We start from the raw sequence: 24,259 nt of genomic DNA on the forward strand, positions 1-24,259 counted from the left end.
GCGCCCGCTACCACGCCCGGCTAATTTTTTGTATTTTTAGTAGAGACGGGGTTTCACCGTGTTAGCCAGGATGGTCTCGATCTCCTGACCTCGTGATCCGCCCGCCTCGGCCTCCCAAAGTGCTGGGATTACAGGCGTGAGCCACCGCGCCCGGCCAATTTTTAAATTTTTTGTATAGAAGGGATCTTGCTAGCCAGGAGTGATGGCTCATGCCTGTAATCCCAGCACTTTGGGAAGTTGAGGCGGGCATATCCCTTGAAGTCAGGAGTTCCAGACCAGCCTGGCCAACATGGTGAAACCCTGTCTATACTAAAAACACAAAAATTAGCCAGACGTGGTGGCACACACACCTGTAATCCCAGCTGCTCAGGAGGCTGAGACAGGAGAATGACTTGAGCCCGGGAGTTGGAGGTTGCAGTGAGTTGAGATCGTGACACAGCACCCCAGCCCGGGCGACAGAGTGAGACTCTGTCTCAAAAACAAAACAAGGCAAAAAAAAAAAAAGAGAGAGAGAGAGAAGGGGTCCTGCTGTGTTGCCCAGGCTGGTCAAACATCTAACATGTCTGCCTCAGCCTTCCAAAATGTTGGCATTACAGGCATGGGTCATTGTGCCTGGCCAGGAGTGAATTTTTAAGTGGTAAAAGCAGGCCAGGCGTGGTGTGCATGCCTGTAGTCCCAGCTACTTGGGAGGCTGAGCTGAGGTGTGAGAATTGCTTGAGCCTAAGAGTTAGAGACCAGTTTGGGCAACACAGTGAGACCCCATCTCTTAAAAAAAAAAGCTGGGCACAGTGACTCATGTCTGTAATCCCAGCACTTTGGGAGGCTGAGGTGGGCAGATCACCTGAAGTCGGGAGTTCAAGACCAGCCTGGCCAAAATGGTGAAACCCTGTCTCTACTAAAAATACAAAATTAGCCGGGCACGGTGGTGCATGCTTGTAATCCCAGCTACTTGGGAGGCTGAGGCAGGAGAATCGCTTAAACCCGGGAGGCGGAGGTTGCAGGGAGCTGAGATCGTGCCACTGCACTCCAGCCTGGGTGAAAGAGCAAGACTCCGCCTCAAAAAAAAAAAAAAAAAAAAAAGGCCTGGCATGGTGGCTCAAGCCTGTAATCCCAGCACTTTGGGAGGCTGAGGCAGGCAGATCACGAGGTCAGGAGATCAAGACCATCCTGGCTAACACGGTGAAACCCCGTCTCTACTAAAAATACAAAAAAAAAATTAGCCGGGCGTGGTGGCGGCACCTGTAGTCCCAGCTACTCAGGAGGCTGAAGCAGGAGAATGGCGTGAACCCAGGAGGCGGAGCTTGCAGTGAGCCAAGATCGCGCCACTGCACTCCAGCCTGGGTGACAGAGCGAGACTCCGTCTCAAAACACACACACACACACACACACACACACACACACACACACACAAAACGGTGAGTTAAGCAACACAGTCTGCCACTGTTTGTCATAAAACATGGGTTAGAACAAGCATCTTTATCCATATGCGGATTATTTCTAGAGAAGTATCACAGTAATAATTGGGGACTTCTAGGCTGGAGGGCCCATATATGGGAGGCTTTTTCCTGGCTTACCTCTTACAACTTTCTGAAATACGAACCATGTGTAAATAGTACTTTTTTTTTTAAAGTTAAAAATGTTTTGAAATGAAAAATGTACAGGCCGGGCATGGTGGCTCACACCTGTAATCCCAACAGTTGGGAGGCTGAGGCAGGTGGATTGCTTGAGTCTAGGAGTTTGAGACCAGCCTGGGCAACATAGTAAGACCCCATTGCTATTAAAAACACACACACAGGCCGGGCGTGGTGGCTCACACCTGTAATGCCAGCACTTTGGGAGGCCAAGGTGGACAGATCACCTGAGGTCAGGAGTTAGAGACCAGCCTGGCCAACATGGTGAAACCCCGTCTCCACTAAAAATACAAAAAATTATCTGGGTGTGATGGTGAGCACCTGTAATCTCAGCCACTTGGGAGGCTGAGGCAGGAGAATTGCTTGAAACCGGGAGGCAGAGATTGCAGTGAGCCGAGATTGTGCCACTGCACTCCAGCCTGGACAACAAGAGCGAAACTCTGTCTAAAAAAAACCAAAACAAAACACACACACACATACACACACACACACACACACACACACATAGAAAAAGACTGTGGAGCTGACATCACATGGAGTGTTTGGGAGGTCAGGAATTTCACAGTCTACCCGTGAAATCCCCTCCTACCCCGCAGTGCAAGGAGGAAGTGGTGGGCACCTTGGATGCTGTGCAGGTACTCTCGGGCGTCAGCCAGCTCCTGCCCAAGTCCCGCGAGAACTACCTGAACCGTTGCATGGACCAGGAGCGGCTGCGGAGGGAGAGTACCAGCCAGAAGGAGATGGACAAGGTGGGCTCACAGTGGGGGGTTCCGAGGAATTTGCCACGGGGCAGAGGGGCTGCCTGATCAGAGAGTGGAAACACGTCCCAGAGCGACGGTCCTGGAACCTGTGGGTGATCACACCCTAGGTACCCCAAGGAGTTCACCTGCCAGATGATGGGGCCTGGGGGAGGCCCCCTGAGTATCGCCCTCCCATCCCCGTTTCCTCCCTGTGCTTTGTAGGCGGAGACTAAAACCAAGAAGGCGGCAGAGAGCCTGCGGCGCTCAGTGGAAAAATACAACTCAGCCCGAGCTGACTTTGAGCAGAAGATGCTGGACTCAGCCCTGGTAAGAACCAGGCATCTGTACCTTTAAGACCCACACATGCCTTTGCCCTGGAGGTTATGGACTGCAGAAATCCCAGGCAGGGTGTGGTGGCTCACACCTGTAATCCCAGCACTTTGGGAGGCCGAGGTGGGAGGATCACCTGAGGTTAGGAGTTTGAGACCAGCCTGGCCAACATGGCGAAAGCCTGTCTCTACTAAAAATACAAAATTAGCTGGGCGTAGTGGCAGATGCCTGTAATCCCAGCTACTCAGGAGGCTGAGGCGGGAGAATCACTTGAACCGGAAGGTGGAGGTTGCAGTGAGCCAAGATCGAGCCATTGTACTCCAGGTTAGGTGATAGAGTGGAACCCTGTCTCGAAAAAATAAAATAAATTCAAGCAGATTGGAATCTCAGGATTAGGAATCAGAACTTTTTTCAAGTTACAAGTGATAGAAGCCTTCATTCAAACCGACAGGTGTATATAAAAAAAAAAAAAGAAAAGAAAAAGGCTGGGCGTGGTGGCTCATGCCTGTAATCCCAGCACTTTGGGAGGCTGAGGCAAGCGGATCATGAGGTCAGGAGATCGAGACCATCCTGGCTAACACGGTGAAATCCCCTCTCTACTAAAAATACAAAAAAATTAGCCAGGCGTGGTGGTGTGCGCCTGTAGTCCCAGCTGCTCAGGAGGCTGAGGCCGGAGAATGGCGAGAACCCAGGAGGCGGAGCTTGCAGTGAGCCGAGATTGCGCCACTGCACTCCAGCCTGGGCGACAGAGCGAGACTCCTTCTCAAAAAAATAAAAAATAATAATAAAAAATAAAATTTTAAAAAACTGACAAGCTCAGGGAACTGAAAAGTTTTATTTTTGAGTTGTGGAGGTTTCAGTCATAGCTGAATCCACGTGCTCAAATAGTGCTGGCAGGAAATTGTGAATTTCTGCTGCTTTTATTTTTTTGAGATGGGATCTCTCTGTCACTCAGGCTGGAGTGCAGTGGCGTGATCTCGGCTCACTGCAACCTCCGCCTCCTGGGCTCAAGTGATTCTCCTGCCTCAGCCTCCCTAGTAGTTGGGATTACAGGCACGTGCCACCACACCCAGCTAATTTTTGTATTTTTAGTAGAAATGGTTTCACCATGTTGCCCAGACTGGTCTTGAACTCCTGACCTCAGATGATCCGCCTGCCTTGGCCTCCCAAAGTGCTGGGATTACAGGCATGATACACCACAGCTGACCACCATTTCTGCTTCTTAAGTCTGTTTTTCTCTCTGGGGACATCACTCCCATGCAGACATCCCCTTGTGTGTGTGTGTGTGTGCATGTGTGTGCAAGCATGCACATGTGTGCATCAAACTGGGCACCAGCAACCCCCACTTACATCCCATCAGCACATTGGCTCAGGAATGGAAGTGCCTTTTCCTATAGAGTCAACGAAAGTCCTAGGGCAGACTCTCATTGGCCCTTCCCCAAATCAATCACTGAGCCAAGGGCTTAGAGTATTCTGATTGGTCAGGCTGAGTCACATGGCCACTCCTTCTTGGCCCTGACCTCCTTTCCACCTGCCTCTGCCCTCCTGCTTCAGCGCTTCCAAGCCATGGAAGAGACACACCTGAGGCACATGAAGGCACTGCTGGGCTCCTATGCTCACTCGGTGGAGGACACACACGTGCAGATTGGGCAGGTGAGTTGGGCATGTGTGAGGAATGAGGCTGGGGTCACTGCTGGGCAAAGGGGCCTTGACCAGTTACACACCCCGCCCACCCGGCACAGGTGCATGAGGAATTTAAGCAGAACATCGAGAACGTCAGCGTGGAGATGCTACTCAGGAAGTTTGCAGAGAGTAAGGGCACAGGCCGGGAGAAGCCTGGTGAGTCAGGGCAGCCATTGGGGGTCGGGCTTTGGGGCCACAGCTGCAGACAGGCATGTGCCACCATGCCCAGCTAATTTTTTTTTTTTTTTTGTATTTTTAATAGAGACGAGGTTTCACCATGTTGGCCAGGCTGGTCTCAAACTCTTGACCTCAGGTGATCCACCTGCCTCGGCCTCCCAAAGTGCTGGGATTACAGGCGTGAGCCACTGCACATGGCCAGGCCTTGGTTTCTTCGTGGGAAAAATGGGCTGCTGACAAGTCCAGCTCTCCAGCCTGATCTTATGTGTAAATGTCTTTGAACCAGATCCCAGAGGAGCCTTGAATCCCAGGCTCGGCTGATCAGACTTCACCCCCAGGGCCTAAGGGAGCCATTGAGGGTTGTTGAGCAAAAGAACAATTTGCGAATGCGCAGATGCAGGACTGGGGAGGCGTTAAGAGCAAAAGTTTTAGAGTGAGACGTGGGTTTGAGTCTTTTCTTCATCGCTTGCTGTGTGACCTAGGACCTGTGCTTTGACTTCTCTGAGCCTCAGTTTCCTCATCTGTAAAGTGAGGATGTTAATAATGTTGTAACATTCAGTGATTTCATGCAGGTAAAGGGCAAAGGGTGTGCCAGGCACACAGTAGGCACTCACTAAATGCTGGTATACAGTTACGTCCTCAAGTCTTGTTAACTAGCAAAACCTGTTCTTTCTCCCTCCTGTCGCTCTGGCTCGGCCCTGGCTCAGGTCACCCCTCCCTGCATGGGGCCCCACTCTTGCCCTTCACAGGCCCCAGATCTGTTTTGTCCTCCTCCTGCTCACACACCTTCCATGGCTCCCCATTGTTCTTGGGAGAGAGTTCCCACTCCTTATCCTGTCACTCAAAGCCCAGCCCACTGCACAGACGCATGGTCCATTCCCCGACCCAACCCAAGTTCCAGCCACAAATGCTGGAAGTATGTAGAAGTAGCTCATGTCACCCCCTGCGGTGGCACTGCCCTGCTGGAACCAGACCAGCCCCTTGGTCCATCCCACTTCTGATGATATGGGGCTGGTTCTTGTCCGGGAACCTGATGGACCTTGAGTTCAGATCCAGGTGCCCTTTTGTGGCCAAAAGTGTACTACCCTTTCCAAGCCCAGTCTCCCCACCCTCAATTTAGTTTCTTTCTCTCTCTCTCTCTCTTTTTTTATTTTTTATTTTTTATTTTTTTGAGGCAGAGTCTTGCTCTGTCGCCCCGGCTGGAGTGCAGTGGTGCAGTCTCGGCTCACTGCAACCTCCGCCTCCTGGGTTCAAGCGATTCTCCTGCCTCAGCCTCCCGAGTAGCTGGGATTACAGGCGCCTGCCACCATGTCCGGCTTTTTTGTAATTTTAGCAGAGACAGGGTTTCACCATGGTGGCCAGGCTGGTCTCGAACTCCTGACCTCAGGTGATCCGCCCGCCTTGGCCTCCCAAAGTGCTGGGATTACAGGCATGGGCCACTGTGCCCAGCCCCTCAATTGAGTTTCCGTCTCCTGTCTCAGGACCTCTGGACTTCGAGGCATACAGTGCGGCTGCCCTGCAGGAAGGCAAGTACGTCTGGGCCTGGATGCCCAGGCTGGACCATGGGGGTGAGGGAGGCTGATCTGAATGTGAAAGGAGGCTCACAGTGCTCAGGTGCCCCCCAATCTATCCTCAGCGATGAAACGTTTGCGGGGAGCCAAGGCCTTTCGCCTTCCAGGACTAAGCCGGCGGGAGCGGGAGCCGGAGCCACCTGCAGCTGTGTGAGGAAGCACCCCTGCCCGGTCTGGCCCAGGCTATCCAGAGATCCCTTCCCCTGCCCAGGCTATCCCAGAAGTCCCCTCCTAGGATAGCCCAGGAGTATCCATATTCCAGGCTGGACCAGGATTCCCTCTACCTGAGCTAGACCGGGAGTACCTCTGTCCCAGGCTAGCTCAATATTACCGCTGCCCAAGCTAGTCCAGAATTCTTCCTTTTGCTAGGTTAGGCCAGGAATTGCCTGTCCCAGAGTAACGTAGCATTTTCCCTGCCCAAGCTGGCCCAGGATTGTTCTGTTTGCCAAGGCTAGCCCCGACTTTCCCTATCTTCACAAGGCAGCCCTTCAAATGAGTTCCAGGATTCCTTCCCTCCCAGGCTGTTTGAGAACACTCTCTACTCAGCTAACTTCAGATTCAACCCCCTCCCCAAGCAAGCCCCATGGTCCCACCGCCTCTAGGGCTAGCTCAGGGCAGTATCACAGTCTGGGAGCTGCCCCAGCTTCCGAAATGTCCAGTGTTGGGGGCTGACAGGGGGCACCAGATGGGCTGCGGAAGCTGACACCAACATCTCTTCCTCCATCCCCAGAGATTTCCTGGAGCCCGATTCAGGGGTGAGTGATGTGGGAGGGGTCAGGCTGGGCTACAAGTGGAAGGAGTTTGATCCCACTCTTGGCTCCTAGAGTCCCGATCCCTACTGGAAACTAAAGAGCCGAGATTGAGGGGCGGGCTGGAGCCTGGGGGCTGGGTTCATATCCCACCTCAGCTGCAAAGTCCCGTGGACTACGTGGGTGTGAATAATGTCCCTGCCGAAGCTCAGTTTGTCCCAGGAACCTGCCCACACACCCAGGGAAGACAGTTGTTGCCATCAGGGTTGGTTTTGAGGTCTGAGTCAAGGCCTGGGGGCGGGGCGGGGGGCGGTTGGCAGGGTGAGATGGAAGGTTCGATAGTGGGGCGCCTGACTCACTGCTGCCCCCCGACTCCCCTAGACATGTCCAGAGGTGGATGAAGAAGGTTTCACTGTCCGGCCTGATGTGACCCAGAACAATATCCTTCTGGCACCCCCTGGGGGCAGTTGTTGGCACAGCAAGGACAAAATTTTCCACAATAACCAGTCCACCTTCAGCAGTCCTCTCTGTGTACATCCTGGAGAGAGTCTCTTTTGTGGATGAAGCCAACCTAAATGTAAACACCCACTCTATGGGGTCAGCACTGGGCAAGAGGGAGAGAGAAAAGGAGAGCTAGCAGGGCTTCCTGGAGGAGGGGGCACCAGTGTTGGGGTTTTGCAGCTGAATAGGAGTTTGCCAGTTAGTTCTGGGCATGCTTGTGCAAAGGCTTCGCTGGGGGGTGGGAGTGCTGGTGGGACACGGTGTCAGGACTGAAGGTGGCGCGTGGTGAGCGATGGGATTGGGCAGGACCTTGAAGGGTTTGAGCAGGGAGAGACGAGGCTGGATTGGAGAGCTGACTGGGGGAAAGCTTGTGTTGGGATTGGCTTGGACCTTGACTGCAGCCCACGCACGGCCGAGCCCTCCCGTTTCTCATCCAGCGACTCCGACTTCGACGATGAAGAGCCCCGCAAGTTCTACGTGCACATCAAGCCCGCCCCGGCCCGGGCTCCAGCCTGCAGCCCCGAGGCAGCAGCGGCACAGCTCAGGGCCACCGCGGGCAGCCTCATCCTTCCTCCTGGCCCAGGGGTGAGGCGTGGGAGGGGTGCCCTGGGTGTTGCTAGAGAGGCTGGCTGGATGCACTCGTGTGTGATGTTGCCCACTTTGTCCACAGGGCACCATGAAACGCCATTCTTCACGTGAGTAGCCTTTGGTCTTCAGAGTGGGGAGGATCCTAAGGAAGGGAGGCTATGGGTTTGGGCTTGAATCATAGCTCCGTTTTGTAACTTTGGGCAGGCTGCTTAACCACACTGACCTTCAGTCTCCTTTTCTGTAAAATGAGGTCATTATGAAATTAAGTGAGAGCTGAAAGGGGTAGCTGGGGCCAGGAGAAGCCAGCATCTGGAGACAGGCTCGCTTAGGCTTGAATCCATGTCTGCCTGATTTGCTGATCACCTTGGGCAACTGGCTGGACACCCCCGAGCCTCGGTCCCTTGGTCTGTGGAGTGGGGAGCATTGCAGGCAGGGTGACAAGAAGGCTGAAGGAGGTGCATCTCTTGTAGGGGACGCTGCTGGGAAACCCCAGAGACCTCGGTCTGCCCCCAGAACCAGCAGGTGGGTTCCACACGAGTGGGCAGGTGGGGGCTGTCCCCACCTCCTCCCTCCACCTCCCCATGTCTCCGCCTGGTGTTCTCTTGTCCCGGCTGGGAGTTGATGTCATGCTGGGGTTTTTTTGTTTTTGTTTTGAGACAAGAGTCTCACTCTGTCACCCAGGCTGGAGTGCAGTGGCGCGATTTCAGCTCACTGCAACCTCCACCTCCTGAGTTCAAGCGATTTTCATGCCTCAGCCTCCTAAGTAGCTGAGATTACAGGCACCCACCACCACACCCAGCTAACTTTTGTATTTTTAGTAGAGACAGGGTTTCACCATGTTGGCCCGGCTGGTCTCGAACTCCTGACCTCAAGTGATCTGCCCACCTCGGCTTGCCAAAGTACTGGGATTACAGGCATGAGCCCTTGTGCCTGGCCCATGCTGGCTTTTGAGGGACCATTTAGTCATTCATTTGATGAACATTTATTGAGTGCCTGCTGTGTACCTGTGCTGTTCTAGGGCCTGGCTTCTGAGACAGGTCTCCCTTCTCAGAGTCACATTCTAGTGACTCAGATTTTAAGAATAGCAAATAGGGCCAGGCGTGGCGGCTCACGCCTGTAATTCCAGCACTTTGGGAGGCCAAGGCAGGCGGATCACCTGAGGTCGAGAGTTCGAGACCAGCCTGACCAACATAAAAAAACCCCGTCTCTACTAAAAATACAGCATTAGCCAGGCATGGTGGCGCATGCCTGTAATCCCAGCTATTCGAGAGGCTGAGGCAGGAGAATCGCTTGAACCTGGGAGGCGGAGCTTGCAGTAAGCCACTGTTGCGCCATTGCATTCCAGCCTGGGCAGCAAGAGGAAACTCCGTCTCAAAAAAAAAAAAAAAAAAAAGCAAATAAGTTAGAGCATATTCGATACTTCTAAGTGCTACGAAGAAACTAAAGCCGATGACGCGAAGACAGGAGGAGGTGACTTCCCTTGAGGTGGGGTTGGGAACCTCCCTGAGGGGGTGACTTGCAGCTAAGCCCCAGAGAGGAGCTAGGAGGTGACTATGAAGAGAGCTGGGGAAATGGAACTCCAGACTGGGAACAGGCTGCGCACAGTGGCTCACACCTGTAATCCCAGCACTGGCCAAAGCAGCCAGATCACTTGAGGTCAGGAGTTTGGGATCAGCCTGGCCAGCATGGTAAAACCCCGTCTCTGCTAAAAATACAAAAATTAGCCGGGCATGGTGGCAGGTGCCTGTAATCCCAGCTACTCTGGAGGCTGAGGCAGGAGAATTGCTTGAACGCAGGAAAGGGAGGTTGCAGCAAGCTGAGATCGTGCCACTGCACTGCAGCCTGGCCGACAGAGCAAGACTCCGTCTAAAAAAAAAAAAAGACTGGGAACAGCATGTGCAAAGGGTGGGATGAGGCTTGGGAAAAATAGAAGCAGCCCTCTTGGCCTCACCCTCTCTAGCTGTGCAGAGAGATTGCAGTCAGAGGAGCAGCTGTCCAAGAACCTCTTTGGGCCGCCCCTGGAGTCAGCCTTTGACCACGAAGATTTTACAGGTGATGGGGATAAGGGATTGGAGGGCATGGGTGTGGCCGGAGGGAGGTTGGGTGGGGCCATTGCAAAGTTAGGCCAATGAGGTCCCCTGGAAGCCAGGCTGGAGGGAGGACTAGTCCGTGTAGGGGTGGGCGGGGCCAGAGTGCGCGTGGGAGGGGCCATAGATAGGGTGGGGCCTTGGCCAGTGGGCGGTGACTGGGTGGATGGGCCGGACATTTGTGGAGAGGGAAGTCACCAGAAGGCGTAGCCTTGGGGGCGTGCACAAGGACTTTGAATGGGGGCCCCCCTGACCTTCCCTCGACGTGGCCGTGGCCTGCAGGAGGATGGGCAGGGACTCTGAGTGGGCGAGGGTCGGAGCTGACCGCCCGCTTCCCTCCCCAAGGCTCTAGCAGCCTGGGCTTCACCTCCAGCCCCTCCCCTTTCTCCTCCTCGTCGCCCGAAAACGTGGAGGATTCCGGCCTGGACTCTCCGTCCCACGCGGCACCTGGCCCCTCCCCACATTCCTGGGTCCCCCGCCCAGGCACCCCGCAGAGCCCGCCCAGCTGTAGGGCGCCACCCCCAGAGGCCAGGGGTATCCGGGCACCGCCTCTGCCAGACTCGCCGCAGCCCCTCGCCTCGTCTCCAGGCCCCTGGGGGCTGGAGGCCTTGGCCGGAGGAGGTGAGTCCAGCGGGCCTGGGCCTGAGAGTTGCTGGAACCCTGGGCGGGGGATTGAGCGCCTGCTTTGGGTAGGGCCTGATCAGGCTGCTGGAGACACAGCCAGGACCAGGCAGGCAGAACCTCCCACCGTTGCAGGGACAACAATGAGATGGACATTTAGCAAGGCAGGCGGTAGCGGGTGCCAGGTGGGGGCTCTCCCTGAGGAAGAGACATCTGAGCTGAGATTTGAGGGAGGTGAGGACAGAACCACGTGGACATGAGGGGAAAGGCGTGCTGGGCAGAGGGCACAGCCCCTGCAAAGGTCCTGGGGCAGGAACGCGCTAGGCCTGTCTGAAGAACAGCAAGGAGGTCTGCCTGCTGGAACGGGGTGATGACGGAAGGAGGAGGAAGAGAAGGCAGGGACCAGGAAGGGCCTGATGGGCCCAGGGAGGGCTTGTGAATGTTACCCTGAGTAACGCTGAGGGCCATGAGCAGGGGAGGGGCGGGACCTGACTCAGGGGTCACAGGCTCCCTCTGGCAGCTTCGGGAGTGACGGCAGAAACCAGAGACTGGGGAGGCAACCAGGGAGGCAAGTAGGCGATGGGGGTAAGGGTGGCAGTGGGAGAAGCAGGTGGACAGATCGCTGCAGGGGAGAGTTCGGAGGAGTAAGGATGGGGAAGGGGCGGAGTCAAGGGAGGGAGGAGGATGGGGAAGGAGCGGAGTCAAGGGAAGGAGGAGGATGGGGAAGGAGCGGAGTCAAGGGGAGGAGGATGGGGAAGGGGCAGAGTCAAGGGAGGGAGGAGGATGGGGAAGGAGCGGAGTCAAGGGAAGGAGGAGGATGGGAAAGGGGCGGAGTCAAGGGAGGGAGGAGGATGGGGAAGGGGCGGAGTCAAGGGAGGAAGGAGGATGGGGAAGGGGCGGAGTCGAGGGAGGGAGGAGGATGGGGAAGGGGCGGAGACAAGGGAGGGAGGAGGATGGGGAAGGGGTGGAGTCAGGGAGGGGTGGGGGACGTCGTGGCTGGGCCTTTAGGTGTCAGGTGCACAGTGGACCCTGAGTGTGGGGAAGGTCAGGTCAGAGCACCCCCTCCTTGAAGACGTCATCAAAACAGGAAGAGCAGCCGCCCAGGGAGAGCAGAGGAGAGGACAGCCGGGGAGCCCAGAGGGGTTGGAGACAGGAGGACAGCAGGAGATGGGGGGAGAGCGGCGGGATGGGCTCCTGGGGGCTGCCTGAGGAGAATGGGAAGTCCCCGAGTCAGAGGGACTGTGGGCTGTGACCACCCGAGGTCCCCAGTAGTGTCAACAAGGGCTCCTGGCACCCTCCATAGGAAAGGGCCAGGCTGGAGCCCGTTCAAGGGAGAGCTGAGTGGGTGGAGACCACAGAGTGGGGGCAGAAGAAGCTCTTTTTTTTTTTTTTTTTTTTTTGAGAGGGAGTTTTGCTCTTGTTGCCCAGGCTGGAGTGCAGTGGTGTGATCTTGGCTCATTGCAACCTCTGCCTCCCAGGTTCAAACAATTCTCTGCCTCAGCCTCCCAAGTAGCTGGGACTACAGGTGCGTACCGCCACACGTGGCTAATTTTTGTATTTTTAGTAGAGATGGGGTTTCACCATGTTGGACAGGCTGGTCTCGAACTCCTGACCTCAGGTGATCTGCCTGCCTCGGCCTCCCAAAGTGTTGAGATTACAGGCGTGAGCCACCGCACCTGGCCTGAGTAGAGGCTCTTATCCAACCTTGCAAATTCTGCCCCCCCAGGGGACATTGTCAGTGTCTGGAGACATTTTTGGTTGTCACCACCAGGCAGGAGTGGTGCTCCTGGCATTCAGTGGGTGGAGGCCTGGGTTGCTGCTCAGCACCCTACAGTGCACAGGGCAGGCCCCACCCCCGAGAATGGTCCAGCCCCCAAATATCCGCAGTGCTGAGGCTGAGAAAGTGGGGTAGAGCAGGGAGCACAGCCTGGGGTACAGGTGAGAGGGGAGGTAGGTGGGAGGGGAGGCGGGCAAGCAAGGGAGCACGTTCATAGATGGAACAGAACCAGGACCCTGAGGAAGCAGGAGAGGGAGGGGAGCTTGGGTGTTAAAGGCATGAGACTCAGACACAGACCACAGTAGGTGGCTGCAGTCACGTTCTCGGAAAGGGTAGAGGTCACAAAATGGCTGAATGTTGGCTAAAAATCCTCTGCTGAATCCCCCTTACAGCATGCCTGCGTCTTAAGCCTTCAGTGCTTGCTTGCATACTCCCAGTGATGGGGAGCTCACTCCTTATTGGGCCTCCATTCTGGTGTCTGGGAGGGTTGGGGGTGTGGACAGTATCTGCAGTCCTGTCTGGCACCTTTTCTGCAACACCAGGACTTCAGACCCATTGGGGGTCTCTGCAGAAAAGCCCACCTCCTAAGATTTTGGCTGAGTTTGTGCCCCTGGGAAGGCCCCAGAGGCCCCGGGCAGCATCTCAGCAGTGCCTCTTTGTACTCGCTCCTAGACCTGATGCCTGCACCTGCTGACCCCACAGCCAGGGAGGGCCTGGCAGCCCCACCCAGGAGACTTCGCTCTAGGAAGGTGTCCTGCCCTCTCACACGTAGCAATGGGGACCTGGTAGGTGAGGGGGCATGGCAGGAGCTGGACTGGGGGTCGCCTCTGGGGTCCGCTTTTGGGCACTGGTCCTGGGGCACTCACAGCCAAGACTGTCTCTTTCCCTTCCAGTCTCGTTCCCTGAGCCCCTCCCCACTGGGCTCTTCAGCCGCCAGCACTGCCTTGGAACGGCCCAGCTTCTTATCCCAGACAGGACACGGTACGCGAGGGCGGTCCTGGGCCTGGCTTTGGGCCTCAGTGTCACCTTCTCTGGTCTGGGTGGGTGGCTTCTCTGTTGGCAGAGGTGTGGTTGGGCGGGGGGAGTCTCGAGCCTGGAGCCTATATTCACGCTGTCTATCCGTTGTTCCCCATTCCCTCCCCACCACCCCCAGGAGTCTCCCGGGGTCCGAGCCCCGTGGTCCTGGGCTCCCAGGATGCCCTGCCCATAGCCACAGCCTTCACGGAGTACGTCCACGCCTACTTCCGTGGCCACAGCCCCAGGTACCCAGTGATGGGCAGACAGGGCCCGTGGGAAGTCTGTGTTGGGGGAGTCCAGCAGGGACAGCTTTCAGATGTGCTTCATGGTCTGTCTTATGGTGAAAGGGCCTTGAACACTGAGCCAAGTGACCAGGCCCCTGTCCTGAGGGCAGTGGAGCCATAGGAGGGCCTTTTTTTTTTCTTTTTTTTTTTTTTAGAGACGGAGTTTCGCTCTTGCTGCCCAGGCTGGAGTGTGCAGTGGTGCAATCTCACAATCTCAGCTCACTGTAACCTCTGCCTCCCGGGTTCAAGCAATTCTCCTGTCTCAGCCTCCCGAGTAGCTGGAACTACAGATGCGTGCCACTGCACCCGACTAAATTATTGTACTTTTTTGTTTGTTTGTTTGTTTGTTTGTTTTGAGACAGGGTCTCACTCTGTTGCCCAGGCTGGAGTGTAGTGGCGTGATCTCAGCTCACTGCCACCTCTGCCTCCTGGGTTCAAGAGATTCTCCTGCCTCAGCCTCTCGAGTGAATTCTGGGATTACAGGCACATGCCACCACACCCTGCTGATTTTGTGTTTTTAGTAGAGACGGGGTTTCACCATGTTGGCCAGGCTGGTCTTGAACTCCTGGCCTCAAGTAATCCACCTCCCAAGGTGCTGGGATTATAGACATGAGCCACCGTGCCCAGCCATAGGAGAGCATTTAAGCAGGGCTATGCATTGCTGTAGACGCCAAGGCTGCCGTGGGCGTTGAGATGAAGGGAGTAATACTAGAAGTTAGGCCCAGTAAGTGGGTAAGGGCGTGGGTTAGGGACAAGCGGAGTGCAGGGATATATATTGGGGTGGCCTTCAGCAGAAAAGATCTGAAAGTCAAACCATGAACAAGAGGAGAGTGTCAGATCAAAAACCCAAGCAAAGGATAGCTAAAAAACTGAACATTTTAATTTGAGCTTCCTGGTGGCCTAGGAGAAAAGAGAACTAGGGATGGAGATGTTCCTGCCTCCTTCAGCCCAGGGTGGATTCTTCCTGTCCAGGCAGGAACGAAAGAGGAGGTTGGGGGAAAGGATACGGGGGATCATCAGGGCCATCCTCCTAGATCCGAGGAGTCTGGGGAGCCACAGGCACCAGTGAAACCAGGAGAAGGGAGAGGATGAGGCACCAGGCAGAGCCCTAAGCCAACACCCAGTCCCCTCATCCTCCCCAGCTGCCTGGCTCGAGTAACTGGGGAGCTGACCATGACCTTCCCTGCTGGCATCGTGCGTGTGTTCAGCGGGACCCCACCACCACCTGTCCTCAGCTTCCGGCTTGTACACACAACTCCTATTGAGCACTTCCAGCCCAATGCCGATCTGCTGTTCAGGTATTATGGAGGGGCAGTGGGAGAGGGCCTCGGAGGCTGCTGGGGATCAGGCTTCCGGACTCTGAGTTCCCTCTCTGCTTCCTGGGATTTTTTTTTTCTTTTTTTTGTAGAGACGGAGTCTTGCTCTGTCGCCCAGGCTGGAGTGCAATGGCGTCATCTCGGCTCACTGCAACTCCGCCTCCCGGGTTCAAGCAATTCTCCTGCCTCAGCCTCCCAAGTAGCTGGGATTACAGGCACGTGCCACTACACCCAGCTAATTTCTTTCGTATTTTAGTAGAGACAGGGTTTCACCATGTTGCCCAGGCTGGTCTCGAACTCCTGAGCTCAGGCAGTCTGCCCGCCTTGGCCTCCCAAAGTGCTAGGATTACAGGCGTGAGCTACTACACCCGGCTTGATTTTTTTAAATTATTATTTTTTTGAGATGGAGTTTTGCTCTTGTTGCCCAGGCTGGAGTGCAGTGGCGTGATCTCGGCTCACTGCAAGCTCCGCCTTCTGGATTCAAGCGATTCTCTTGCCTCAGCCACCTGAGTAGCTGGGTTTACAGGCATGTGCCACCATGCCTGGCTGATTTTTGTATTTTTAGTAGAGATGGGGTTTCACCATGTTGGTCAAGCTGGTCTTAAACTCCTGACCTCAGGTGATCCACCTGTCTCAGCCTCCCAAAGTGCTGGGATTACAAGCATGAGCCACCACACCCAGCCACCTCCTGGGATTTGCTGTGTGGCGTGGGGCAAGTAACTTGCCCTCTCTGACCCTTGTTTTACATCCCTCCTTTACTGCCCGCACCACAACCACCCAGGTAGGGCTTTGCTGGGCCTAGGGTGGGCCAGGAAATTGCATCTTTAGGAAGGGGTAGATTGAATGCTGGGAGCCCTGGGAGGGCATGTCCCGAGGATTGGGGTGATCAGTCCGGGTCTCTGCAGTGACCCCTCCCAGAGTGACCCTGAGACCAAAGACTTCTGGCTCAACATGGCAGCTCTGACCGAAGCCCTGCAGCGCCAGGCAGAGCAGAACCCCACCGCCTCCTACTACAACGTGGTGCTGCTGCGATACCAGGTGCGCCACCCGCATGGGGCCGGGAGGAGGTGGTGGAGTGGGGGACACGGTGAGCCGGCAGCAGACATGGAGGTGCCTGCATGTTGGCCAGGCTGGTCTCGAATTCCTGACCTCAAGAGATCCAATCTGTGAGAGCCGATGAGCTGCAGGGAGTAGGCAGTGGGGGTCGGGAATGAACGGTGGAGGAGTAGGCAGTGTGGGAGAGCATGCATCCCCTGTTGCAGATAGTATGTTTATATGAACTAGAAGCAGCCCAGCCCCGGAACCTTACACTTGAACTTCCCTGGGAGACTTTGTTAGAATGAAGCGCTCTCCTGCCCCCTGCTGGAAACCTGGTGTAATACAGCCTCTCATCCATCAAATCTCCCTGTGATTGGACCCCCTTGGGGCGGTGCCTGCATCGCAGGGTCAAAGTGGTTGAGTAGCGCATGGTGTGGCAAGACAGGATGGCCCAAGCTGTGTCCTCTCTCTTTCTCATTCTCATTCTTTCTAGTTCTCCCGCCCGGGTCCCCAGTCTGTGCCTCTGCAGCTCAGTGCCCACTGGCAGTGTGGAGCCACCCTCACCCAGGTCTCAGTGGAGTACGGCTACCGGCCCGGTGCCACGGCTGTGCCCACACCACTCACGAACGTCCAGATCCTGCTGCCTGTGGGGGAGCTTGTGACCAACGTCCGCCTGCAGCCGGCTGCCACCTGGTGAGGGCGTGCGGGAGGCCAAGGAAAACTCAGCAGTTTCCCCCATAACCCCAGACCTTCTCCCTGATGCAACAATTAAAGGGTGCACCCTCAGCCTGACTGTTAACTGTGAGCCCACCCTGCTTAGCACTAAGGGTGATATTATGAGTGCCAGGTGCAGTGGCTCATGCCTGTAATTGCAGTGCTTTGGGAGGCTGAGGTGGGAGGATCACTTAAGGCCAGGAGTTTGAGACCAGCCTGGGCAATATGGTGAGATCTCATCTCTACAAAAAATATTTTATTTATTTATTTATTTAATTTATTTATTTTGAGATGAAGTCTTGCTCTGTCGTGCAGGTTGGAGTGCAGTGACACGATCTCAGCTCACTGCAATCTCCGCCTCCCGGGTTCAAGCGATTTTCTCTGCCTCAGCCTCCTGGGTAGCTGGGATTACGGGTGCCTGCTACCACACCCAGCTGATTTTTGTGTTTTTTTAGTAGACATGAGGTTTCACCATGTTGGTCAGGCTTGTCTCGAACTCCTGACCTCAGGTGATCCACCCGCCTCGGCCTCCCAAAGGACTGCGATTATAGGCATGAACCACTGCACCCAGCCTTACAAAAAAATATTTTAAAAAGTAGTCAGGCCAGGTGCGGTGGCTCACACCTGCAATCCCAGCACTTTGGGAGGCCGAGATGGACAGATCACGAGGTCTGGAGATCGAGACCATCCTGGTTAACACGGTGAAACCCCGTCTCTACTAAAAATACAAAAAAATTATCCGGGCGTGGTGGCGGGCGCCTGTAGTCCCAGCTACTTGGGAGGCTGAGGTGGGAGAATGGCGTGAACCCGGGAGGTGGAGGTTGCAGTGAGCTGAGATCATGACACTGCACTCCAGCCTGGGCGACAGAGTGAGACTCTGTCTCAAAAAAAAAAAAAAAAATAGTCGTGGTAGTGTGCTCTTGTAGTCCCAGCTACTCGGGAGGCTGAGACAGAAGGATCACTTGAGCCCAGGAGTTGAGGCTTCAGGGAGTTACCCTGGGTGACAACTGTCTCTTAAAAAACAAAAATTAAAAAAAAAAAAAAATCAGTTGTGAAGAAGCCAGACTTATAGGACAGAATGCGTCATCTAAAAGTGCTGCAAGGAAGCCGGGCATGGTGGTTTATGTCTGTAATCCCAACACTTTGGAAGGCCAAGGCAGGTGGATCACCTGAGGTCAGCAGTTCGAGACCAGCCTGGCCAATATGGTGAAACCCCGTCTCTACTAAATTACAAAAATTAGCCAGGAATGGTGGCGGGTGCCTGTAATCCCAGCTACTCAGGAGGCTGAGGGAGGAGAATCGCTTGAACCCAGGAGGCATAGGCTGCAGTGAGCAGAGATCGCACCAATGCACACCAGCCTGGGCGACAGAGGGAGACACCATCTCAAAAAAAAAACACAAAAAAACACAAAACAAACACACACACACACACACACACACACAAGTGTTGCAAGGCTGTGTGGCTCCACGGCTGTTCCATATCTCACCCTCATTTCACAGATGGGGAAATTGAGGTGAAGTGGGGGGGAAGGTTTGTTGGGGTCACACAGCCAGGAGGCAGCTGAGGCGGGACCCTGGGCTCTCAGCATCCTCTCTGGGGAAGCCCTGATTAAGATTCTTTCTCTGCCAGGAACCTGGAGGAGAAGCGGCTCACTTGGAGGCTTCCAGATGTGTCCGAGGCAGGCGGTGAGCTGTGGTTGTGCATGTGGGCTGGGTGGGAGGGACTGGGGTCAGGTGGGAGGCACTTATTTATGTTGGGGAAGAATTGGGGACATACTGAGGGCGGGCAAGTATGGGCATTGAGGAAGTCTTTAAAAAGCTGGAGGAGGGCCGGGCTGGGTGGCATAGGTCTGTAATCCCAGTGCTTTGGGAGGCCCAGGCTGCAGGATCACTTGAGTCCAGCAGTTGGAGGCTGCAGTGACTCGTGATCGTACCACTGCACTCTAGCCTGGGCAATAGAGCCAGACTCTGACTCAAAAACAAACAAACAAACAAACAAGGCCAGGTGTGGTGGCTCACGCCTGTAATCCCAGCACTTTGGGAGGCCGAGGTGGGTAGATCACTTGAGGTCAGGAGTTCAAGACCAACCTGGCCATCATGGTGAAACCCTGTCTCTACTAAAAATATAAAAATTAGCAGGGTGTGGTGGCACGCACCTGTGATCCCAGCTACCTGGGAGGCTGAGGCAGGAGAATCGCTTGAACCCAGTAGGTGAAGGTTGTAGTGAGCTGAGATCGTGCCACTGCACTCCAGCCAGGGTGACAGAGCGAGACTCTGTCTCAAAAAAAAAAAAAAAAAAAAAAGCTGGAGGAGGGCCAAGGACAGTGGCATAGGTCTGTAATCCCAGTGCTTTGGGAGGCCCAGGTGGGAGGATCACTTGAGCCCAGGAGTTGGAGGCTGCAGTGACCTATGATTGCACCACTATACTCCAGCCTGGGCAACAGAGCCAGACCCTGTCTCTAAAAAAAAAAAAAAGCTGAAGGAGAGGGCGTCCCAGGGCCAGATGGCCAGACACAGCAGGTGCAAAGGCCCTGAGGCAGGACTCCCTTGTCAGCCACACAAAGCCCAGTGATGCCAGGAGAGACAGATGCAGGGGATCAAAGGGAGGTCTGATGGGGCACATAAAGGCCACAGAACAGAGGGCTTCAGGTGTGGGCCAAAGATGAGCCTGGTTCACAGCTGGGACGGGGGCTGGTGCCAGGGCGCAGCTGACTGCAGGTCTCCCCAGGTTCTGGCCGCCTCTCTGCCAGCTGGGAGCCGCTCTCAGGGCCCAGCACACCCAGCCCCGTGGCTGCACAGTTCACCAGCGAGGGGACCACTCTGTCGGGCGTGGACTTGGAACTGGTGGGCAGCGGTTACCGCATGTCGCTGGTGAAGAGGAGGTTTGCTACAGGTACTCCCCAACCCTGCTGCTGGGTGACCTCAGGAGCCGGGACCTTATGGGGGCAAGCCCCAGGGTGTGGGGAGGGATTGGGGTGTGGGGATCCTTGGGAAGGATAGGTGGGTGTTGGGGCCAGGAGACCCCAGATGGGGGGCACAGGTGGGCAAGGAGTCAGGGCCCTGTGTATCTGGGGCTGGCCCCTGGAGGACGTCCTTGAAAGGACCCCAGCCAGGGAGCCCGAAGTTCCCCCTGCCACCCCCTCCTCCAGCCCCACCCTGTTCTCCTGCCCCCAACAGGGGGCTCCTGGGGCCCAGTGGCAACAGGGACTATGAGTTACGGGGGTGTTTTGAAGAGGACAAGGATGATTGAAGCATCCCAGGGTCAGAGCCGGGGAACCCCTCCCGTACCCCTCCTCCCCACCCCTCCCCCTCACAGCTGCGCCCCCACAGGGATGTACCTGGTGAGCTGCTGAACCCGCAAATGCTGCTGCCCCAGCTCTACACTGCGCCCTGGTGCCGGCTGACCACTCCCTGCCCTCCTGCCGGACCCTGGGGCCTCCCACCCCAGCCTCCCTGAGGCCCATACTCCACGGAGAGGAGCCCCATGCCCAGCCTGGCTGAGCCCGAGATTCGCTCCTCCGCCTCATGCCAACCCCACACAGGTCCTGGCCTTTTAACGTTCTTTGAATAAACACTTTATTTTCTAATAAAATAAAAAAGGAAACCTTTTCCTGCTCCAGGAAGTATCCTTTGCGTTGCCAGAGAGGGGAGGAAGAGAAGGTGGATGGATACGAGAGACCTAATGCACCTCCCTCCCTGCACTGCGCTCAACCTGTACAGGGCCATTCTGGGAGAGAAAGAACGACACAGACACCCCAGCCCCATGGGCTCAGAGGTGGGCTATAGGGAGGGAGGAGGACTACAGAAGCCCAGAAAGGGGTGTCAGGAGTCTTCCCAAGCAGTCAGGAAGACTTTCTAAGGAGGGGGCATTATAAATGAGGTTTTGAGGTATGAGTAGGAGTTTGCAAGATAGGAATGGGCATCCCAAGCAAAGTGATGGAAGGTTGTCAGTTCAATGAGGAAGCAATTAGTCAACCTACAAATATTAATTGAGTATCTACTGTATACCATGTAGCAGAGAGAGAGCTATGAGCAGGACAAAGTTCTTGGAACCCAGGAAGTGGAGATAGGAAGCCTGAGTGAGGAGCCTGCTTGGCCGCTACTGGCTGTGTGACTTTGAGCACGGGACATGAGCCTCAGTTAGCTCATCTGCAACTCACCTCACTGGATATCTGTGGGAGGTCACATACTTAGAAGAGTGCCAACTACAGGGCAAAACCCCCAGTAGTACCAGGCAGCTTTGGGAGCCCCAGGAGGAGGGTGGACCTTGGTGCAGGTGTGCAAGAGTGGCCCACTGGGGAGGGCAGGACAGAAGCAGTAACAGCAGACTGCAGTGGGGAGCAGGTCCGAGCCCAGTGGACAGTCTTGGGTCCCGATGGACATTCAGGGAACCAGGGCCCGTGTTCCTGACCTTGAGGCTGTACAGACCCCAGGGAGCAAGCCCAGACTGGACGAAGCTCAAAAGGAAGGAAGTAGGAGGCAGGATTTGGCCTGAGACTTGCTGTGCGCTGTCTCTGATCATCCCACCCTGTCCTCCAAAGAGAGAGTGCCTCTGGCTGTGTGTCAGTTTCCTTGTCTGTAAGATGGGAGGAATCCTGTAGTTGGGAGAGGTTCAGGGAGCATTCTTGGCACAAAGCAAGTGCATAATTAACATTGGCTGAGAGTCGGGCACCGTGGCTCACGCCTGTAATCCCAACACTTTGGGAGGCCGAGGCAGGAGGATCACTTGAGAGCAGGAGTTCAAGACCAGCCTGGGCAACATAGCAAGACCCCCTGTTTCTACAAAAATAGGAAAATTGACCAAGCATGGTGGCACACGCCTATGGTCCCAGCTACTTGGGAGGCTGAGGCAGGAGGATCAATTGAACCCAGGAGGTTGAGGCTACAGTGAGCTAAGATCACACTGGTGCTCTCCAAGGCTCTGGGCAGCCACAGAGTGAGATACTGTCTCTTAAATAGGCCGGGTAGGGTGGCTCATGCCTATAATCCCAGCACTTTGGGAGGCCGAGGCAGGTGGATCATTTGAGGTCAGGAGTTCAAGACCAGCCTGGCCAACATGGTGAAACCCCGTCTCCACTAAAAATACAAAAATTAGCCAGGCGGTAGTGGTGTGCACGTGTAATCCCTGCTACTTGGGAGGCTGAGGCAGGAGACTCGCTTGAGCCTGGGAGGCCGAGGTTGTGATGAGCCCAGATTGTACCACTGCACTCCAGTCTGGGTGACAGAGTGAGACCCTGTATCAAAACAAAACAAAACAAAAACAACAAAAACGTCAGCTGTAGGAAGGAAGGATGATTATAGGAGTTGGGGCATCAAATAGGGGCAGAGGTGGCTGCAGCACCTGCCCTGTCTGGCTACAAACAGCCCAGGGACTTCCCAGCCCTTCATGTCTTCTCCCTTGCAGGTCTTAGCACCTAGGCTGTAAATTCAGAGACCACACCTGCCCAGTGGGGCCCTGGGTGTCAGAGAGTAGTGGCATCCATGGGGCCACTGGGTGTCAGACATCCATGGGGCCCTGGGTGTCAGAGCTGAGCTTTATAGAGGTGACAAAATCAAAATCTGTTTGCCACCACCTCCTCATAATGTAGCCTAATCTAGGCATGGGTTCTTCCCTGTCTGATAAGTGGCGGGTACATGGCACCTCCTAGTAGCTTTTATTTGCCTTCCTGGGGACACAAATGAGGCTGGGCACCTTTTAAAATGAAGAAGGCATCTGGGCATGGTGACTCATGCCTGTAATTCCAGCACTCTGGGAGGCCAAGGCAGGTGGATCACTTGAGGTCAGGAATTCGAGACCAGCCTGGCCAACATGATAAAACCCCATCTCTACTAAAAATACAAAAATAAGCCAGGCGTGGTGGTGGGCGCCTGTAATCCCAGCTATTCGGGAGGTTGAGGCAGGAGAATCTCTGGAGCCCAGGATGAGGAGGTTGCAGTGAGCTGAGAACATGCCACTGCACTCCAGCCTGGGAGACAGAGACTCCATCTCAAAAAAGAAACCAAACAGGGCTGGGCGCATTGGCTCACGCCTGTAATCCCAGCACTTTGGGAGGCCCAGGCCGGTGGATCACTTGAGGCCAGGAGTTCGAGACTAGCCTGGCCAACATGGTGAAACCCCATCCCTACTAAGAAAACAAAAATTAGCTGGGCGTGGTGGCAGGTGCCTGTAATCTCAGCTACTCGGGAGGCTGAGGCAAGAGAATTGCTTGAACCCGGCAGGCAGAGGTTTCAGTGAGCCAAGATGGCACCACTGCACTCCAGCCTTGGTGACAGAGCAAGACTCCGTCTTAAACAAACAAAAACAACAACAAAACACAAGCAAACAAAAAAGCGCAGAAGGCACTTTTCCCAGGTGTGGCCTCCTAACTGCCCAGCCTTCCAGAGCAGGTGTGACGTGACCTATCTCAGAAGAGTGAATTCCAAGAGAGAGGGCGCGGAACCTGTTAAACCTGCCAACCCTGGGCAGGCGTGATGCCATTATGCAGTTTACATGCCCTGGTCTCTTCCACCCGGGTGGCCTTAAAACCTCAGCTGTGGTACAGAGTGATCCATTGGCACAGCACCATCAACTGGGCCACGTGTCAGAGGCCACCCCCAGCTGATAAGTGGCCTAATTGGATTTTCTTTTGAGCTGAAATTCACAAAACAAAAAATGAACCACTTTAAAATGAACAATTCAGTGAGTTTCAGTATATTCATAATATTGTGCAAGCACACCCTTTACCTAATTTGTGCACATTTTCATCCCCTCCGAAAGGAAACCCCGTCCCCTTCAGCAGTCATGCCCCATTTCCCCTCCCACAGCCCCTGGCAACCACTAATTAGCTTCCTGTCTCTGTGGATTTGCCTGTTCTGGGCATTTCATATAAATGGAATCATACGACATGTGGCCTTTTGTGTCTGGCTTCTTTCACTCAGCATCGTGTTTTTTATTTCATCCCTGTTGTAGCAGGGATCAGGACTTCAATCTTTTATCAGGACTTCAATCTCTCTCTCTTTTTTTTTTTTTTTTGAGACAGAGTCTCGCTCTGTCATCCAGGCTGGAGTGCAGTGACATGATCTCAGCTCACTGCAACCTCTGCCTCCTGGATTTGAGCAGTTCTCCTGCCTCAGCTCCCCGAGTAGCTGGGATTACAAGCATGCGCCACCATGCCCAACTAATTTTTGTATTTTTAATAGAGAGGGATTTTGCCATGTTGGCCAGGCTGGTCTCGAACTCTTGACCTCAAGTGATCTGACTGCCTCAGCCTCCCAAAGTGCTGGGATTACAGGCGTGAGCTACTGGCCAGGACTTCAGTCTCTGATGGCTGAAAAAGACTCCAGGCAGGGCACAGTGGCTCACACCTGTAACCCCAGCACTTTGGGAGGCTGAGGCGGGTGGATTGCTTGAGGTCAGGGGTTCAAGACCAACCTGGGCAACATGGCGAAACCCCCG

The 24,259-nt window shown here is 55.0% G+C and overlaps 1 protein-coding gene across 12 annotated transcripts in view; it reads left to right on the forward strand.

Moving 5' to 3' along the window:
- Positions 1 to 20,439, forward strand: part of FCHO1 (FCH and mu domain containing endocytic adaptor 1) — a 41,293-nt gene extending 20,854 nt beyond the window's left edge. For 6 of the 12 annotated variants that reach the window (XM_034944486.4, XM_034944485.3, XM_055104422.2 and 3 more), the window contains 22 exons: positions 2,228 to 2,380; positions 2,594 to 2,698; positions 4,256 to 4,354; positions 4,444 to 4,540; positions 6,043 to 6,087; positions 6,198 to 6,282; positions 6,863 to 6,887; positions 7,263 to 7,320; positions 7,789 to 7,967; positions 8,053 to 8,077; positions 8,441 to 8,492; positions 9,931 to 10,022; positions 10,403 to 10,678; positions 13,128 to 13,240; positions 13,349 to 13,436; positions 13,609 to 13,717; positions 14,899 to 15,054; positions 15,978 to 16,110; positions 16,604 to 16,803; positions 18,455 to 18,510; positions 19,553 to 19,717; positions 20,155 to 20,439. In XM_034944486.4, the coding sequence (XP_034800377.2) occupies positions 2,228 to 2,380; positions 2,594 to 2,698; positions 4,256 to 4,354; positions 4,444 to 4,540; positions 6,043 to 6,087; positions 6,198 to 6,282; positions 6,863 to 6,887; positions 7,263 to 7,320; positions 7,789 to 7,967; positions 8,053 to 8,077; positions 8,441 to 8,492; positions 9,931 to 10,022; positions 10,403 to 10,678; positions 13,128 to 13,240; positions 13,349 to 13,436; positions 13,609 to 13,717; positions 14,899 to 15,054; positions 15,978 to 16,110; positions 16,604 to 16,803; positions 18,455 to 18,510; positions 19,553 to 19,717; positions 20,155 to 20,177 (2,334 nt within the window). In that variant the 3' untranslated portion in view covers positions 20,178 to 20,439. Of the gene's footprint in view, positions 1 to 2,227; positions 2,381 to 2,593; positions 2,699 to 4,255; positions 4,355 to 4,443; positions 4,541 to 6,042; positions 6,092 to 6,197; positions 6,283 to 6,862; positions 6,888 to 7,262; positions 7,321 to 7,788; positions 7,968 to 8,052; positions 8,078 to 8,440; positions 8,493 to 9,930; positions 10,023 to 10,402; positions 10,679 to 13,127; positions 13,241 to 13,348; positions 13,437 to 13,608; positions 13,718 to 14,898; positions 15,055 to 15,164; positions 15,871 to 15,977; positions 16,111 to 16,603; positions 16,804 to 18,454; positions 18,511 to 19,552; positions 19,718 to 20,154 lie in introns of those variants that run through there. The other 6 variants (XM_057300772.2, XM_057300771.2, XM_034944492.3 and 3 more) reach the window with 4 other exon arrangements.
- The last annotated feature ends 3,820 nt before the right edge of the window (positions 20,440 to 24,259 follow it).

Source organism: Pan paniscus, chromosome 20 (assembly GCF_029289425.2).
Source record: "Pan paniscus chromosome 20, NHGRI_mPanPan1-v2.0_pri, whole genome shotgun sequence".
NCBI classification, from domain to species: domain Eukaryota; kingdom Metazoa; phylum Chordata; class Mammalia; order Primates; family Hominidae; genus Pan; species Pan paniscus.